Source organism: Conger conger, chromosome 2, assembly GCF_963514075.1.
Source record: "Conger conger chromosome 2, fConCon1.1, whole genome shotgun sequence".
NCBI lineage: Eukaryota > Metazoa > Chordata > Actinopteri > Anguilliformes > Congridae > Conger > Conger conger.
In genome coordinates, this window is record NC_083761.1 from 40,792,049 (window position 1) to 40,810,201 (window position 18,153).

The following is an 18,153-nucleotide window of genomic DNA, read 5'->3' on the forward strand; positions in this document are numbered from 1 at the left end:
CACTATTTGAATTATCACTATTTAACTTTTTGCTCATTCTATTGCAGCTTTGGAGATACCAGATACCTGCATTATCATTGTCACCAGTGATGGTGAGCATTTTCATACTCGGAAACAAGGGGATCAGAACGTATACCTTCATAAATTCTGGGGCTGTGTTTGTGGGAGCTGTCTGGCTACAGGGATGGGCACGGCACTTTGCTCAGGAGGCCAAACCTGTTCTGCCACAGAGTAGGTGTGGTCTTACCAGCCAACCTGGTCCACCTGTCTGACAGATAGAAACAGGGGAGCAGGTGAACACTGAACAGATTGCCTGTTGCAGTTCAATCAGTGGATCTTTTGTGTCAACTCTTACTATTTTGTCCTCAAAAAGAGTTTTAAGATGCCTTTCGACTTAAGCGGAGGCAAACCTAGGAAGGCAATCAGCTGTCAGTCAGATGGAAGAACATTTGAGGAGTTGCGACGGGAATGCCTACAAAAGAATGAGTTGTTTGAGGATCCTGACTTTCCTGCATGCGACTCAAGCCTTTTCTACAGTAAAAGTGTCCCCATAAATTTTCAATGGAAGCGACCCCTGGTATGTACAGTAATTCAAATGTGCAGTATACATATATGACAGTAATATGTATGTATCTTGCTAATATTGGCAAAGCTTTGTATTTGGTGTAATAAAAAACTATAATCTATTCTGTTCATGAGAAATGTAAAGTAGCCAACTTTTGTGAATTAGGGAAGAGCATTTAGAGTCTTCATTTTCATTACACAGCAGAACAATATCTGTATTTCAAGTACATTAACTGCTTATGAAGAAAGGCAAGTATGCATGCATCTCATTTGGGACATCAGCTGTCTAATATGTTTACCTAGTATGAGTATAATGAGCTAGAGACATACTCATAACTCAAATTACAACTGTTTCCATTTAATTCTAGCACAAAGACTTCAATCAACTTCAGTAACTCCAACAAAAAGAAAAGTAGCTAGAAATATTGTATAGTAGTATGGCTTGCATGGAACTATAGTACAAGAAGAGACAGAACTAAACCTGACATCGTACAGTCATTGCATAATTCCGTGGCCCAGGAGAATATTTAGATGGCTGTGGCATACCCTGGCCTGGTTGAATGAAAACACAACCATCCCTGTTAACTACAGTCCTTCCACTGACTGTTCTACGGGAGCAGCTCAGTTCAGTCACACACATTAAAAAAGGTAAAAAGAAAGTAATAAATACAGCCTGAAAGTGAAAGCACTTGTTTTCAGGTTTGTAGGAAAAAAGATTACATTAAAAGACAAGCTATATCATGTATTACTCACTGCTGGCAAAATTACTAAATGTCAAGAATTGATAATAACAAATGTTTTTTTAAAGTTGTTCCAGTCTCCAGCATGTAAGAAGATGCTTGCACTGCAGTACTGTTTAGCAGCTAAGGTTTGAATACCTGTGGTAGAAACAGAAGGGGGCATTCCTGTTTCTGTCCACAAAGCTCACAACCTGACTTGCTTCTGTAAGATATATATGTATAAACGTATTTTGAGTATATGTATAGTGTCAAAAAGACACATACAGTATGGTATTCAATGAATAAGTACATCAGAAAAGCATATATCTCTTGCAAATGTGTTTCCATATCCTTGTTTCCCTTGAATGACCCTACTACAAATGTAGTATGTTTGTTCTGGGGAAATACTGTGACAAAATAGCATTAAAACCTCATTATTCTGGTTATATACACTGTTTTGTACTAAATGCCATTGTTCACCCAGACACATGTCATTGCCACACTATGGGTGGATTTTTCTTCCCTGCCATCAATGCATTTGGATGGGATGATTTACCCTCCCTTTCTGTCAGGGGCATTGCGAAATCTGATAAAATACTGATAGTTAATGCTTCATGTTTATTTATTATTAGGTTTTTAGTATGGGCATTTCCCATGCATGTTTCTGATTCCCATATGGGTGTTCCCTGAGGTGACCACTTTGTTACCTGCTTACCTCGTTTCTGTGCGTAATATTCCCTTGCCTGAGCTTCATGGTGACTGATTAGACCTTCAAGAATGTGAACACACCCTCAAATTCTGTAGAGTCAACTCCTCAGTGTCCCTAACAAAACCTGTTTTCATGTGTGCTTTTGGTCTCTGGCATTCAAAACAAGACAAAAATATGTGCGGCACCTACTTCAAACGCCCACTTAACCTATTCAGGATTGGCATCCTTAGTCTCCATTTAACTGGGTGAGGAATTTTGGTAATGACTGGAGATGAGGGAGAATGTCTCCAATGCATTCAAATCCCTTCTGTAACCAAGTAACTAAAGCTACATAAATTGCTTAAACATTACAGCAAAATGCATATCTATCAATGCTTTTCTGAAGTAATTCAGAAAGGGTTCAGTTCAGTTAGAAAAAACAAGGGAGAGCAAAGTTGATAGATCTGTTGCCACATTTCTTGAATAACTGTCTTAGTGTGTGGAAGATGTAGAAATTCTGCCATTCAAGTTTTCGGTTGTAGCTGAGGGTGCGGTCAGAATGCTGCCCAAGTGAGGTGGATACGGCTGCTGCCAAACTATGACTCAAAATGGTTTATATTAGAACTAGGGTGTGTAAAACCTGTCTCTCCCACCCCCTTGAAATGAGGCATGAACCTAATCCGGTTTCTGTCATTATGTAGCCCTGATTTCTTGCATAATTTTGAGTTTTGTCTGTAAGAGAGATTCTACTGCCACCTTCAGGTACATATTAAATAAATACTGTCTGTGACTGATACACCTAGCATGTTTTTGGTGCTTGTGTATTTCATTTCAGGTGTCAGGAGAGAATGTGTGTGATGCACTGATTATCAAAGCAATGTCTCTTCTAAAAGTATCAAACATATGAATGTGTATGCTTCTAGGATATCTGCCAAGACCCAAAATTCATCTTGGGTGGAGCTAGTCGGACAGATATCTGCCAAGGACAGCTGGGTCAGTATAGCTGCTCAATATATACATTCAGTAAAACAGAATGTTCTCAGTTTAAATTGCCTTATTGCAAATGTCTAATAACATACAGTATATAAAGTTGTGTAATTATATTTGTATAATTATTATAATACTTATAGAAAAGAATGGAATTATTGCCATATTCATTTGTTTTGAATTGAAGCACAAGTAGAACATCCTGAATTTTATATGTATTGGCATATTTCTTTTACTGTTCACTTTTAAAATACAGGATTTTAATTCTATATGTATTGACCTATTTATTTTACTGTTCACATTTAAAATACAGTATTTGACCTTATATTGACATGTATAATACTGTGTAATAATTATTTACACTGTAGTAGTTTTAGTATCCATAATCAAGCAATAATTCATAGTGGAAGCGCAAACCTGTTACTCTCTAAGGCTGAATGAATAAAAGATCCATCTGCCTGTACATTTGGCTCAAACTGTGCTGCACTGCTTTTTACCAGGTGACTGCTGGTTGCTGGCAGCCATTGCTTCTTTGACTCTCCATAAGGACACACTGACCAGAGTGGTGCCTCATGACCAGAGTTTTAATGACAGATATGCTGGGATCTTTCACTTCCAGGTAGTGTTGTTATCTAGTTCTGGCATACTGCATGATGTACAATTTCGAAATTAATTCATTTTGTTCCATACAACACAGCATACCCTGCACATCCCTTTCTCTCAAAATATGCTAAGTCCCAGGAGTGTGATAACATGAGACATGTATTTCGCCTATTTAAAGTTTCTTCCTGTATTATATATTACCAAACCTTTAGGATTTTACGGTAACCACAGGTTACCATCTTAATCTTCTGCATTTGTGATTTTTTGAATGCTATGGACCAATGCAGTTCACATCCATAGTGATTAAACTGAGTGACCAGTTATGGGGGGTCCCTTATTTGATGTGGGGGGTGGGGGTGTTTAATTAAAGACAATTGCTAAAACACTACAATTCCAAGTCAAACCTACACACAGTGCAGTCCATAAGTGTTTAGACAGTCACACCACTTCTGTTCCTTTTGCACGGAACTCCACCATTGGATTTTAAATAAAACAATAAATATGAGGTTAAAGTACACACTGTCACCTTTAATTTGATGGTAATTATGCCCATATCAAGTGATCCGTGTAGGAATGGCATTCCTTTTCATACATAGTCTTGATGCCTTCTCAGATGCCTTCAGAATAGTTAGGTGTAATCGCTTCTTTAGTGTAGATATGAAAAGAAATTAAGAAAAAAGGCTGCTTATAATAAACAAAACATAATAATATATCTATTATGCTGAAACCAATAGGAAAACTATTTACTTTTATTTCAATACATTTACTTTCATGTTTCAATGTTTTTTATTCAGTAATCACAGTATTTCTGAATAAATGGCAAAAAATGTTTTACTTAAGTTAATCTCAGTCTAAACGATATTGGGAAAATTAGCTGACAAGCATACGAAATTGCTTTGTTATCCATCACCAAGGGAAAAGCCAACAAATTGTCAATTCAAAAGAGATGGATGGTAATTGACCATCACACGTCTGGTAATGGGTTCAAATAAATATATAAATGGTTAAACATACCACTTAGTTCTGTAAGTGCAATAATAAAAACATGGAATGCTTGTAAACTTTCCAGAAAGAGGATATATGTGCACATTGTGCACACAGATGGTGAGGGAGGCCACAAAGAACTCAAAGATCCAATTGCAGAGATTGGTTCTATCTTGGCGTCACCACCTCCATACCAACTTTGGTAGGGTGGTATGAAGAAAGCCCTTAATGAGCACAATAAACAAAACCAAGCATCTGGAGCCAAACACCATATGACTGGAAAAGAGTACTTTGGTCAGATGAGACCAAAATTGAACATTTGGCCAAACATACCAATGACATGTTTGCCAGCAAAACAGGAATGCATACAAGGAGAAACACCTCATACCTACTGCCAAATATGAAGGTGGGTCATTGATGTTTTGCTGCAAGTGGTCCAGGGGCACTATTTACCCTATTAAAGTAATTCATATTAGTGGCATAATGAATTAAACAAAATACCATGCAATTTTGGCAGAAAATCTCTCCTAGGAAACTGAGACTTTCCTGAGGTCATGTGGTGGATTTTCCAGCAGGACAATGACTCCAAACATACATCAAAATCCACACAGAAATGGTTAAGTGAAAACAACATCCATGTTCTGCAATAACCATCTCAGTCACAAGACTTAGATTCCATCAAAAACTTGTGTTCTGAACTGAAGAGCAGTCCATGAGAGCAATTCCAAGGATATCAATAATCTTGAAAGTTCTGAATGGTCAAATATTCCTCCAAATGTGTTCTCTAACCTTATCACAAAGTACAGGAAAAGACTATTGGCTGTCATCAAACTAGGGGTGCCAATCATTGTGAAACCTTTTGTTGATTCAATTGAATCATTAATAAAGCATACTACACATGTTGTGTTTACGTCAATCACAGTATTATTTGTTATTGTACAGTATTTTTGTGCAAAGGTGCCAGTAATTCTGGAGCCCAATGTATATTGTAAAAGAATGTAGGACCCATTATAAGACCAAAAATATAATATGTTTTTAATGTACAATGTTTAGTTCACATCACATTAAAAAAACACAAGACAACAAGGAAGATTATTTCAAACTATATCCTCCCTTTTTGTGTCTCCTTTCGACAATTTTATGCTTGGATGAGATGATCTATAACTGCTTTTCCCTTGCTTTTCCACATTTGCTCCCAGTGAGGCCAGACTTCTGAACACATAGTACACTAAGGTCATCCTTGTAGGGAGGATTTCCAGTTGTCACTTGAGCACCTTAGAGTAGATTGGTTGGGTCTAGTATGAATATTTTTTTGGTATGGTACATGTGAATATTAAAATAATTCACACAATGGAGCAAGCATTAATGTGTGCACATGTTTGCAGTTCTGGCAGCACAACCAGTGGCTAGATGTGGTTGTGGATGACAAGCTGCCCACAGTACGGGACCGCCTGGTGTTTGTCCACTCAGCTGACAACAACGAGTTCTGGAGCGCCCTGCTGGAGAAGGCCTATGCCAAGTGAGTCCCCTCGCAATCACCACAAATGAAAGCCTCAACATGGATAAAGCTCAGTTTTGTATGCCATTTCCAAGACAAACTATTTCCTGGGTGACCACAATATATTTTGTGCATGCATCTACACAGTCACAATAAATACAGCATTAGCTACAACAACGATGATGATGATTATTTGTCATCCCATTTTTTTGGGCAGGCTTCATGGGAGTTATGAGGCGCTGAAGGGGGGCAGCACCCTGGAGGCCATGGAGGATTTCACTGGGGGTGTGGGGGAAATGTATGAGACAAAGAGTGCCCCTGATAACCTCTTCCGCATTCTCAAGAAGGCTCACGAACGAGGGTCTATGCTGGGCTGCTCCATTAATGTAAGTGTTCTGAATCAAACCCCATGCATTGATGAACTCCCACCAACCACACATGTGGATGGAACCACAGTTGCATGAAAATGTCTCTTTAATTTGTCCTCAAATTATTGTATGTTTACTGAACACAGTAACCTACCCAGTATTTGTTTCTCTCCAGATCACCAGCTCTGCTGAATCCGAGGCACGCACATCCACAGGTCTGGTTAAGGGGCATGCCTACTCCATCACAGGCCTTGAGGAGGTGCAGAGTAATAGCTTTTATCTTAATTTTAGTCACAGAAATTTGGATTTAGTTTCACTTTGATTTGATGTTACTGATGTTCGGTGGACTTAAAAAAAAAAAAATGTATACATTTATTTCCCAATTTGATATTTAGGAGACATTGGTCTAATTTTTGTAGGTTTTTTCCATATGGGTTGTGCAGGTGTGGATGGTATAGCGATGTGATGTTGTGTTGCAGGTGAATTACAGAGGAGGGAAGATCAAGCTCATTCGAGTCAGGAACCCTTGGGGACAGGTGGAGTGGAATGGGCCCTGGAGTGATGAGTAGGTGTCAGAAGTATACCTGATGTTACTGTTAGGCCCCCAGTCCTTTATAAACCACATACCAATGTTTTCTCTCTCACAGCTCCAGAGAGTGGAGCATGATTGACGCATCGGAGAAGAACCGTCTCCTGCAGAAGTCAGATGATGGAGAATTCTGGTAAATATGCATACAATTGTTTTTTCCTGATCAGAATTACTGAAAAGTAATTGGTTTCATTTTTGTTTGCCCTTTAAAAGAGGGATCTACTGCTCTCTCAAAATGTCATCTTTGGTTTCAATTTGTTTCCAAACGCAGAAAATCCAGGGGCAAGAAAGTCAGTCCCAATACAATGACTAGATTTAGCAAAAATGTGAAAAGAAGAGATAAAATAAATAAGCAAATAACTGCACACTTGTATTTGAGTCATGTTATTTGTCTTGTTATTTGTTTGAATACAGGTGGTACACTGAAGACAAAGATAATGTTTTCTTCCTTGAAGTATCTCCCCTTGTTTGCCATGTGTTTTAGATGCAAGAGACAACATTCATAAACTATTACTGTTTCAGGATGGAGTTTGAAGATTTTAAGGCCAATTATGACAAGATTGAGATCTGCAACCTGACTCCAGACTCGCTGACAGACGACACAAAGCGAAAGTGGGAGACAACCATGCTTGAGGGTTCTTGGATCCGAGGGTCTACGGCAGGGGGCTGCCGCAACTTCATTGGTGAGGATTAGGCAGGCAATGCACATACTGTGTGCGTTTACTTTAACCCCTCACCATAAGGCTGACATAACAGCTGTCACAAGATGACATAACTGATGATGTCAGTTGATATCAAATAACATAGGACTGTCATATTTATATCAGTAAATATTATGACAGATGTTACTGTTATACAATTTATGGATAAAAGTATGACAGTTTCATGTCATTTGCTATAACCTGACATAATTTGTTATGGCATCTTGTGACAGCTGTTATGCTATGTGTATGACAGTGTTATGCCAACCTTTTGGCAGGGGTTCAAGTAAAGATTTTTAAAAGACTTCTCCCTTGCATGACTCATTTATTCATGGAAAGCTTGACTGACCCTTTTTTCTGAGCATTTAAAATGTAATCACCATACTCACCATAATACTATTATTATGGGCAATACTGTGGGCTATATTTACGTAATAATGTACGTAATAATCATTCTGGCCTGATTTTTACTCCAGATACCTTTTGGACCAACCCACAGTTCAAACTGAAACTGGAAGATGCAGATGATGATGATGATCAGTGCAGCGTCATTGTGGCCCTGATGCAGAAGAACAGACGCAAGCTGCGCTCTGAAGGTCTTGACCTGGAGCCCATTGGATTTGCCATCTATGAAGTAAGCCGTCTCTATCAAATCACAAGAGGGGTAGGGTATGCTTCTAGAACTCCAGAGCTGCTTCCTGGTGGTAGATACTACTCAGACCATCATAGCTTGTTCTTTGAATCATCAGTGGAGAATTCAGTGACTGCTTGTTGACAGAATTTATATGTGCTGTAGTAGAGCGTTACATTTTCCTGTCATTATTACACGGGAAGGTAAGTAACCCCCTTCCACCCTTGTAGGCCCCTGATGATGAGGATCAGCCGGGAAAAGATTTCTTCCGTTACAATGGCTCAAAAGCCAGGAGCAAGACCTACATCAACATGAGGGAGATCTCTGAGCGCTTCGAGCTTGCCCCAGGGAATTACCTCCTGGTACCAACTACCTTCCAACCACATCACGAGGCAGACTTCATGCTCAGGATCTTCTCTGAAAAGCAGGCTGGCACCCAGTATGTCTATCCCTCCATTATACCTTTTCAGTACCCCTATAGAATGATGCACCATGTGAGTCATGTTCTGCTCCTTGGCTGGAATAAATTATACTGTATGATCATCATTCCAGTTTTTGATGTTCTCAACAGGGAGATGGGAAACACAATTGATGCTGACCTGCCAGATGTAAGTACTACAGAGTCTCTGACCTGGTGCAGTGGGTAGCACTGCCACCTCACAGCAAGGAGGTCCTGGGTTCGAATCCCCGTCGGCCGGGGCCTCTCTGTGTGGAGTTTGCATGTTCTCCCCGTGTCTGCGTGGGTTTCCTCCGGGTACTCTGGTTTCCTCCCACAGTCCAAAGACATGCAGGTTAGGCTGATTGGAGAGTCTAAATTGCCCGTAGGTATGAGTGTGTGAGTGAATGGTGTGTGTGCCCTGCGATGGACTGGCAACCTGTCCAGGGTGTATTCCTGCCTTTCGCCCAATGTATGCTGGGATAGGCTCCAGCCCCCCTGCGACCCTGTTCAGGATAAGCGGGTTCAGATAATGGATGGATGGATGGATGGTCTCTGACCTCCTTCAAGTGCAGACTGAAGACTCATCTCTTCAGGCTACACCTTTCCCTCCCTAACTCACCACCATGATTAGCCTTAGACTGTAATGGCACGTATGTATAGATTGTATAGATATTGTTACTTGTATAGATATTGTTGTTTTTTTATTGGCTGTTGTATTGTTGTATTCTAGCTGCCAACTGTGGTATGCTAGTTTGGAAGTTGATTGTACTCTTCAAGGGTTCTGATAATCTGTATGTTTACACTAGGACTTGGAACTGTACTATCCTCTCAGGTCGTCTTCACACTTATACTTGTGTTTGATTTGCACTTTGTTGTACGTCGCTCTGGATAAGAGTGTCTGCTAAATGTCATTAAATGTAATGTACTGTTAATGTGCTCTTGAAGTAAATAACAAAGTGAAAGAAAACATTGATGATTTTAAGGCAGGCTCTGAGTAAAAGTGTTGAAGTTTACTCGGAAAAAACAATGTGGCAATGTGTGCTGTGATCTGCAGCCTCCTGCACCCAACCCACCTGAGGAGGAGACCAATGAGGAGAAAGGACTGAGGAGGCTCTTCGAACAGATTGCTGGCTCAGTAAGTTAAGGGGAGGGAGATTCACTAACAGGTTTCTAGGCTTTCAAACTTTCAAAATCTCTTCTACGCTAATTAAGATTGATTCAGAGATAGCAGAATTAATACTGATCTGGTGGAATGGCCTGAAATGAAAATCCTTCCAGTACTGCAAACCTAATTCTTCCTTGTGTCTTCTATCTATCAATCATTCTGCACCATTCTGAAGCGGAGAGGAATGTGACCAAGCATGAAATAAATAAATAAATACAAAATAATGGAATTGTTCTCTGACGTAAGTGTTCTGCATCTGAAAGAACATTTTCTAGACCAGAGCTACTGTATGTTTGAGCTACTCCCTGTGTGTCGGTATCTGCTGCTTATCCAGGAAGACAGGTGACAAGCACTGTCCCCAACTAGTAAATGAATGAAAATATAAATAACAAAAATATAAATATTGATCATTATTGTCTAATTTAAACACATACTGTTCATTTTAGGTCTATGAGTGATTTCTATGCTTTCTTCCCTGGATAAGTGCTTTCTTGTCTTCAGTGTTTTATGGTATTTTATGCATGCTTGACTCCCATTTTCTTTGGCAATAGTGTCAGTATTATAATATTACAGTACTATATTTGTGCTGACCAATATGCAATGGGCTCCAGAATTTTTGCACCCCTGAATTGCAATGCACTTAAAAAAATAGAAAAGAAAAAAATGACTTGTGCTTTTTGGAAATGCACTTTAAAAAATAGAAGATATAATTATTGAAAATTTCAACATGTGAAAAATATAGTACTTTATACTTTATACTTTCAACTTAACCAACCAAAATCAAGCCTTAATTTAATTAAAAAAATTAAATTAAATTAAACCAAAATCTATGTATCTGATCAAAATGTTCAATTTCGTCACCTCAATCCAATTGAAAGCCTGTGGGCTGAACTGAAGTGATAAGCTGTTGATAAGTACAAACACAAGAATGTGAAGGATCATGCTAGGATCTGCATCGAGAGATGGTCTAAAATCCCTCCAAATGTGTTCTTTAACCTTGTCAAGCTTTATAGGGAATATTCCATGCTGTTATCCTTATTATGGAGCCTTGATATTGGTTAAATCTATTTTTTATTAAATGAATGTTTGATTTTGGTCGGTTCCATTGAAACATAAATAAAGTACAGTTTTTTCACATATTGGCATTTTTCAGTTTATCAATAATTATATTTTCTATTTTCTTAGTATTTTTTGTGCATTGCAAGGGGTGCCAATAATTCTTGTGCCCACTCAATGTGTGTTCTGTTCAGGATCAAGCAATCAGTGCAAGAGAGCTTCAACAAGTTCTGAATGGAGTGCTGATGAGAAGTGAGTGTTCCTCTGCTGCATTCTTGACCACTAAATATAGCAGATATGTGTATGGAGTACAGGCTTGTCTGTATGATTGCATATTAATATGTATATGTCTGGAACTTACTTCAATACATTCTCTGTATTTTCTCTGTATTTCTACAGGGAAGGAGATCCAGTTTGATGGTGTTAGTCTGAACACCTGCCACAGCATCATTAACCTGATGGATGTATCCTTGCTTGGCCCTGGACTGCAGGCAAATAAGTTTTGCATGAGTACAAGACATTACACTGAGCATGTTGGTCAGCTCTCCCAAGGAAAACAGTCCAAGTGTTAATTGTTAGCTCCTTTCATAGCTGGGAAATACTGACAATTGCCGTTTAGTTTTATATACTCACCCATGTCACTGCCTTTGTAATTGTGATTTAGTTCTTCGGTGTTAAAGTCCTTTATTATGTGGTATTTGTATTTTATCCAACCCCCATATATCGGACTCACAACCACAAAGAAATGTGATTCAAACTGGAATGAAAAATGCACTCAGTGAGCACTTTATTAGGTATTTGAGACTTTTTTTTTTTACTTCTACTGCTGTAGCCTATCCAATTAGAGTTATGATGCGTTGTGTGTTCAGAGATGCTCTTCCGCATACCACTGTTGTAATGTGTGGTTATTTGTGTTACTGTCACCTTCCTGTCAGCTTTGACCAGTTTGGCCATTCTCCTCTGACATCTCTCAATAACAAGGCATTTCTGTCTGCAGAAATGCTGCTCACTGCATTCTTCGCAAATTATAGAGACTAGTGTGTGTGAAAATCCCAGGAGATCAGCCGTTTCTGAGATACTCAAACCACCCTGTCTGCCACCAACAGTCATTCCATGGACAAAGTCACTTAGATCACATTTTTTCCCCATTCTGATGGTTGATGTGAACATAACTGAAGCTCCTGACCCATATCTACATGATTGCCACACAATTGGCTGATTAGATAATTGCATGAATATGTAGGTGTAATAAAGTAAAAATATTCCTAATAAAGTGCTCGGTGAGTGTATAGCCAATTCACTGTGATTATCTTCTGTATAGAATTCAAGAAAAACACCAGATACTTCTCAGATACGTGAAAAGAAATTAGTATTTAGTATTCCGGTCCCTTCAATCTACCTGTCTAAATGAAACTGTAGTAGTATATATTAACTTTGAAAAGGCATATATGCTACTTCCAGGTTGACACCCTGTTCAGTTCGCAATCCGACTGTAAGTCTCTGGTGTATTTATCTGAGGTTCTACTGTTTTTCCAGATTTGTTGTATGATGACATTTGTGTTCTTTTTGATCAGTTGAATTAATGGGTGCCCTCAGGAATGAGAGTTTGCCTTGACTCAATAAATAAAGATTGACTGTTCTGGGATGTTAGACTTTCAAGAGTTCAAGATTTTGTGGGATAAACTGAAGAAATGGATCGTAAGTATAAATGAGAAATGTTGAATGCTTGATGATTGAAGCATTGATTGAATCAAATGATTCATTGTACAATGTCAATGCATGGCATGTGCCACCCAAACAAGCAAACATAACATGCCTATGTGCATACAGAGGCCTACATTGAAAATTGTACTGTATTACTTTTCAAAAATGGCGGCAAGATGGTGCCCTGATGGTTATCTCCAGGTACTCCGGTTTCCTCCCATAGTCCAAAGACATGCGGGTTAGATTCATTGGAGAATCTAAATTGCCCCTAAGTATGAGTGTGTGAGTGAATGGTGTGTGTGCCCTGCGATGGATTGGCAACTTGTCCAGGGTATATTCCTTCAATGTATTCCTGGGTTAGACTCCAGCACCCTCATGACCCTGACCAGGAATAAGCAGGTTAGATGAATGGATGGATGGATTACCTTACAAAAACATCTTGCATTCAAAGTGCTCCATTCTAAATAAAGTATATGTGATCGGACTTCACAGATCATATTAAATTCCTTTTATTGTTTTTTGCAGATGCTGTTCCTGTCCTATGACACGGATAGGTCTGGATGTATGTCTTCTTACGAGCTGCGTCTTGCTCTTAAAGCGGCAGGTAAATAAAAATGCCATCAAGGCATGTATTGGGTTATTGAGTCTATGGAATAAATAAGAGTAAAAATCATGGCTGTTCAGCGAAGCATATGGATGGACACAGGCACAACAGGAGGGTCTGATCCTTCACTATGGGGTCCTCGCACGGGACTCCAAATTATGTAGGGTCCTCGCACGGGCCGCCAAATAACGCAGGGATTTTACTCTCTACGAAACCGGGGCGCCAGTTAAACGTTGTGTAGCAGTATAACTGCAAAAAGTAATCAGTCTCATAAAATTACTATTATCAGAAATATCTAACCACAAATTTAGTATTTTAATAAATAATTAAAATAACCAATATTAATGATTAAACATACCGATAACCTGAAGGTTGGAAGTTCTTCGAAAGACTGCTTTAACTCGGCTCTCATGTCTACGTGATTCCAAAACGGACACCGGGGTTTAATAAAATATATTTATTAAACAAAAGTAAAACACAGAACAGATAAACTAACGGGAAGTTAGTAAGGAAATTAAGTTGGGTATGTGTGTGTGCGTGTGTGTGGCGCGCGCAATCGCGCGTGTCGCTTGAACAAAGGAAAGGTAAAAGTGGGAGTAGCTAGCTTGGGTAAGCTAGAGTTCTGGGTGTGTTAGTTATTGTTAGCTGTGAGAAGACTACTTGCGTAGTTTACTCTATATATGCGCAAAAGACGGCAAATCAATTCACGTACATATATAGCTAACAAAATACATTCCAATGATAAGACGGCAAATATGGAAACACAGATTCACAAAAACAGTTAAGACTAAACTAAACACTGGCTATGCCTGAATGTTTGTTCTCTTACTGAGTTCATACGCATTGGATCCAAAAGACGTGCTGTCCTTGTAGGAGCCGCGATGGTGCTGTGAATGTGTGTCCCGGAGAGATGCGCAGGCTGGGGCGTCTTAGCCGCGCGTTGTCGTCTGGTCCGCTCGGTTGCTGGAAGGATGTTCGTTGGTCCCTTTTCCGGGTGGAAAAGTTCGTTGCTGTTGTTCTTTGGTGAGCTTTGCAGGGGTAAACTGATGTAGCACTGATGTTCCGCGTACACCAGTTTCCACTCGCTATAGGCCACAAAGTTACCGCGAGGTAACTGGGTGTGTCCGTAGGCCTGGTAGTGCGCTGTGCAGCATTCAGCCTCTGTCCGAGTCTCGAAGCAGATGAGCTGAAGCGAATGGCCAAAAAGGGTGCGTCGAAGAGAAGAAGCAGAAGAGGCAGAAGAGACAGAAAAGACAGAAGAGAGATCCCAAGAACGTGTCTTGCTCTTATACGGGACCGTTTATTGCTCCCGCCATTACGGGATTGGCTGAACCAAGTTAGACGTCATTCGTGGTGGACATCGCGGAATTTTCCTGTGGGAATGTGGAAGTTGTAGTCCCTACATCGGAATGGGTAAAATAGCGCTGCTATCATTTAGCTAACGTTAAAACCAAATATTGCTGACATTTCCACTGGTAACGTGTTGTTCCTAGCAGTTTGCTGTGAAGTGAAATCTCATGTTTACGTGGGTATATGCATTTCAATGGAGATTTTCATTGATTATGGTAATAAATGCCAAGGCCAAGATTGATTTGGGTTAGCTTACTTTTCTGCGGTGTAAAACAGCAAATTTTAATTTTATTAATTACAGTGGGGCAAAAAAGTATTTAGTCAGCCACCAATTGTGCAAGTTCTCCCACTTAAAAAGATGAGAGAGGCCTGTCATTTTCATCATAGGTACACTTCAACTATGAGAGACAGAATGGGGGAAAGAATCCAGGAAATCACATTGTAGGATTTTTAATGAATTAATTGGTAAATTCCTCGGTAAAATAAGTATTTGGTCACCTACAAACAAGCAAGATTTCTGGCTCTCACAGACCTGTAACTTCTTCTTGAAGAGGCTCCTCTGTCCTCCACTCGTTACCTGTATTAATGGCACCTGCTTGAACTCGTTATCAGTATAAAAGACACCTGTCCACAACCTCAAACAGTCGCACTCCAAACTCCACTATGGCCAAGACCAAAGAGCTGTCAAAGGACACCAGAAACAAAATTGTAGACCTGCACCAGGCTGGGAAGCCTGAATCTGCAATAGGTAAGCAGCTTGGTGTGAAGAAATCAACTGTGGGAGCAATTATTAGAAAATGGAAGACATACAAGACCACTGATAATCTCCCTCGATCTGGGGCTCCACGCAAGATCTCACCCCGTGGGGTCAAAATGATCACAAGAACGGTGAGCAAAAATCCCAGAACCACACGGGGGGACCTAGTGAATGACCTGCAGAGAGCTGGGACCAAAGTAACAAAGGCTACCATCAGTAACACACTACGCCGCCAGGGACTCAAATCCTGCAGTGCCAGACGTGTCCCTCTGCTTAAGCTAGTACATGTCCAGGCCCGTCTGAAGTTTGCTAGAGAGCATTTGGATGATCCAGAAGAGGATTGGGAGAATGTCAAATGGTCAGATGAAACCAAAATAGAACTTTTTGGTAAAAACTCAACTTGTCGTGTTTGGAGGAGAAAGAATGCTGAGTTGCATCCAAAGAACACCATACCTACTGTGAAGCATGGGGGTGGAAACATCATGCTTTGGGGCTGTTTTTCTGCAAAGGGACCAGGACGACTGATCTGTGTAAAGGAAAGAATGAATGGGGCCATGTATCGTGAGATTTTGAGTGAAAACCTCCTTCCATCAGCAAGGGCATTGAAGATGAAACATGGCTGGGTCTTTCAGCATGACAATGATCCCAAACACACCGCCCGGGCAACGAAGGAGTGGCTTCGTAAGAAGCATTTCAAGGTCCTGGAGTGGCCTAGCCAGTCTCCAGATCTCAACCCCATAGAAAATCTTTGGAGGGAGTTGAAAGTCTGTGTTGCCCAGCGACAGCCCCAAAACATCACTGCTCTAGAGGAGATCTGCATGGAGGAATGGGCCAAAATACCAGCAACAGTGTGTGAAAACCTTGTGAAGACTTACAGAAAACGTTTGACCTCTGTCATTGCCAACAAAGGGTATATAACAAAGTATCGAGATGAACTTTTGTTATTGACCAAATACTTATTTTCCACCATAATTTGCAAATAAATTCTTTAAAAATCAGACAATGTGATTTTCTGGATTTTTTTTTCTCATTTTGTCTCTCATAGTTGAGGTATACCTATGATGAAAATTACAGGCCTCTCATCTTTTTAAGTGGGAGAACTTGCACAATTGGTGGCTGACTAAATACTTTTTTGCCCCACTGTACGTGGCAAGTTTGGCAATGTTTCCCAATGCGTTACAGATACCTACTCTGTGAAACTAAAGACAAACAATACAACTGCATGAATATCTTGTCAAACATTAGTGGCAGACGGCACCATCAGGCTGCCAGAAGCAAACTGATAATGTGGCATTCTGGTTTTACAGACTATTTGTGAAATTGCAAGTAACGTCATGTCAGTATCTGACACAAAGACTGAACATTGGCCAGGTATTTGAAAACTATTATTTAATGGATATGAATGGAATCTGTCTAAAGCAGTGCTGTTTGCCTTAACTACAGGAATTAAACTCAACAACAAGCTGCTGCAGTTGCTGAGCCTGAGGTTTGCTGACTCCAACTACAACATTGACTTTGATGACTACCTGACCTGCATTGTGCGCCTGGAGAACATGTTTAGTGAGTGTCACTTTGCTAGTATTTCCCAAAATGAATTGCCACAGTTAAGGCGTGAATACATTCAAATATGGAAATATGAAAATATTTTTTTATATGACTGCAAGTGCATATGGAGTGCATGCATGAGTGCAGTATGAATATCAGGGAAAAGTGTGTAATTCATGTCAACCTACACTCCACCTGAACTTCTCTCACAACCCAGCAGTGGATTACAAACCACAGACTAGTAAATGATGGATCAAATCCTCTATCCATACAGGGGTTTTCCAAGCAATGGACAAGGCCAAAAGAGGAGTGGTTTCCATGAATTTCCAACAGGTATTGCTGTTATCTCCTTATATACCCTGTAAACATTACTTTGGCACATAATATTAACAATAATAATATTAACAATAATACAAGAAATATTGCCTGTGATCTGGTTGTTTGCAATTTAGTTTTGCTATTTGTTATTTCATCACGTGATGTAAGATCAATGCTGTGCCGGGTAATGAAATTAATGTAATCAATGTTTATTCTCTCAAAAGTTCCTGTCTTGGACCATGAATGCCTGAAGAACCATCTGAGGAAATTAGAAGATTAGAAAAGGAAATTAATATGACAGAAACTCTCTCTTTAAATGGCAACAATGTCTATATCTGCTGAAACTAACAAAATAATTCATACACAGTAATTGTGCTGTCTGTCCGATTTAGTGTAATGCTAACCAAATTTCAACCCTGAGATTTCTGATTCAAATGTAACACACTGTATACTGTATTTTCCTCTGTTCTGTTGCAATGAAAGTTATTTTCTGGGTTCTTATTTTTGGTGGATTCCTGTATATTCAATGCCATTGCCGCAAGACATTTTTATTGTTTGGCACAACAAAAAAGGTATGCCTTGTCACAATTTTACAATAAAGACAAAATTGTTTTATTCAGCAAATGGGTATGATGGAAGACAATCTATGATAAAGATTTCAACCATTCAGTATTGCCAACCATACATCAGTGAGTTTTCAAATTATTAGTACAGTTCCAGTTTGTAGTCCCAAATCAACAATTGTCCAATACAAACAATTGATGCAAAAACATTACTGTTTGTAATGAATTTGCCACCCGATCACTCTTCAGTCCATCATCCATTTCAATAGCAAGCATCACCCCCCAATCCCCTAGTGCCCGATACCCCCCACCCAACAATC

At 39.6% G+C, this 18,153-nt stretch overlaps 1 protein-coding gene across 1 annotated transcript; it reads left to right on the forward strand.

The window, feature by feature from the left end:
- Positions 1–255: 255 nt before the first annotated feature.
- capn9 (calpain 9) lies at positions 256–17,894 on the forward strand. Its single transcript, XM_061222975.1, has 20 exons — positions 256–577; positions 2,895–2,964; positions 3,459–3,577; positions 5,931–6,064; positions 6,261–6,429; positions 6,587–6,670; positions 6,891–6,976; positions 7,059–7,133; positions 7,523–7,683; positions 8,178–8,335; positions 8,563–8,771; positions 8,904–8,940; positions 9,826–9,906; positions 11,187–11,244; positions 11,392–11,456; positions 12,622–12,690; positions 13,222–13,300; positions 16,851–16,967; positions 17,227–17,285; positions 17,495–17,894. The coding sequence occupies exons 1-20, from the start codon at positions 383–385 to the stop codon at positions 17,519–17,521; spliced, it is 2,052 nt and encodes a 683-aa protein (XP_061078959.1). The 5' UTR covers positions 256–382; the 3' UTR covers positions 17,522–17,894.
- The last annotated feature ends 259 nt before the right edge of the window (positions 17,895–18,153 follow it).

What these genes read in the sequence shown, in the direction of transcription:
- capn9 (XM_061222975.1), top strand. Translation starts at nt 383, where the DNA reads ATGCCTTTCGACTTAAGCGGAGGCAAACCTAGGAAGGCAATCAGCTGT. An exon ending in GAAAAGCAGGCTGGCACCCA is followed by an intron (nt 8,772 to 8,903) that starts GTATGTCTATCC and finishes TGTTCTCAACAG; the next exon opens with GGAGATGGGAAACACAATTG. An exon ending in GCATCATTAACCTGATGGAT is followed by an intron (nt 11,457 to 12,621) that starts GTATCCTTGCTT and finishes CAATAAATAAAG; the next exon opens with ATTGACTGTTCTGGGATGTT.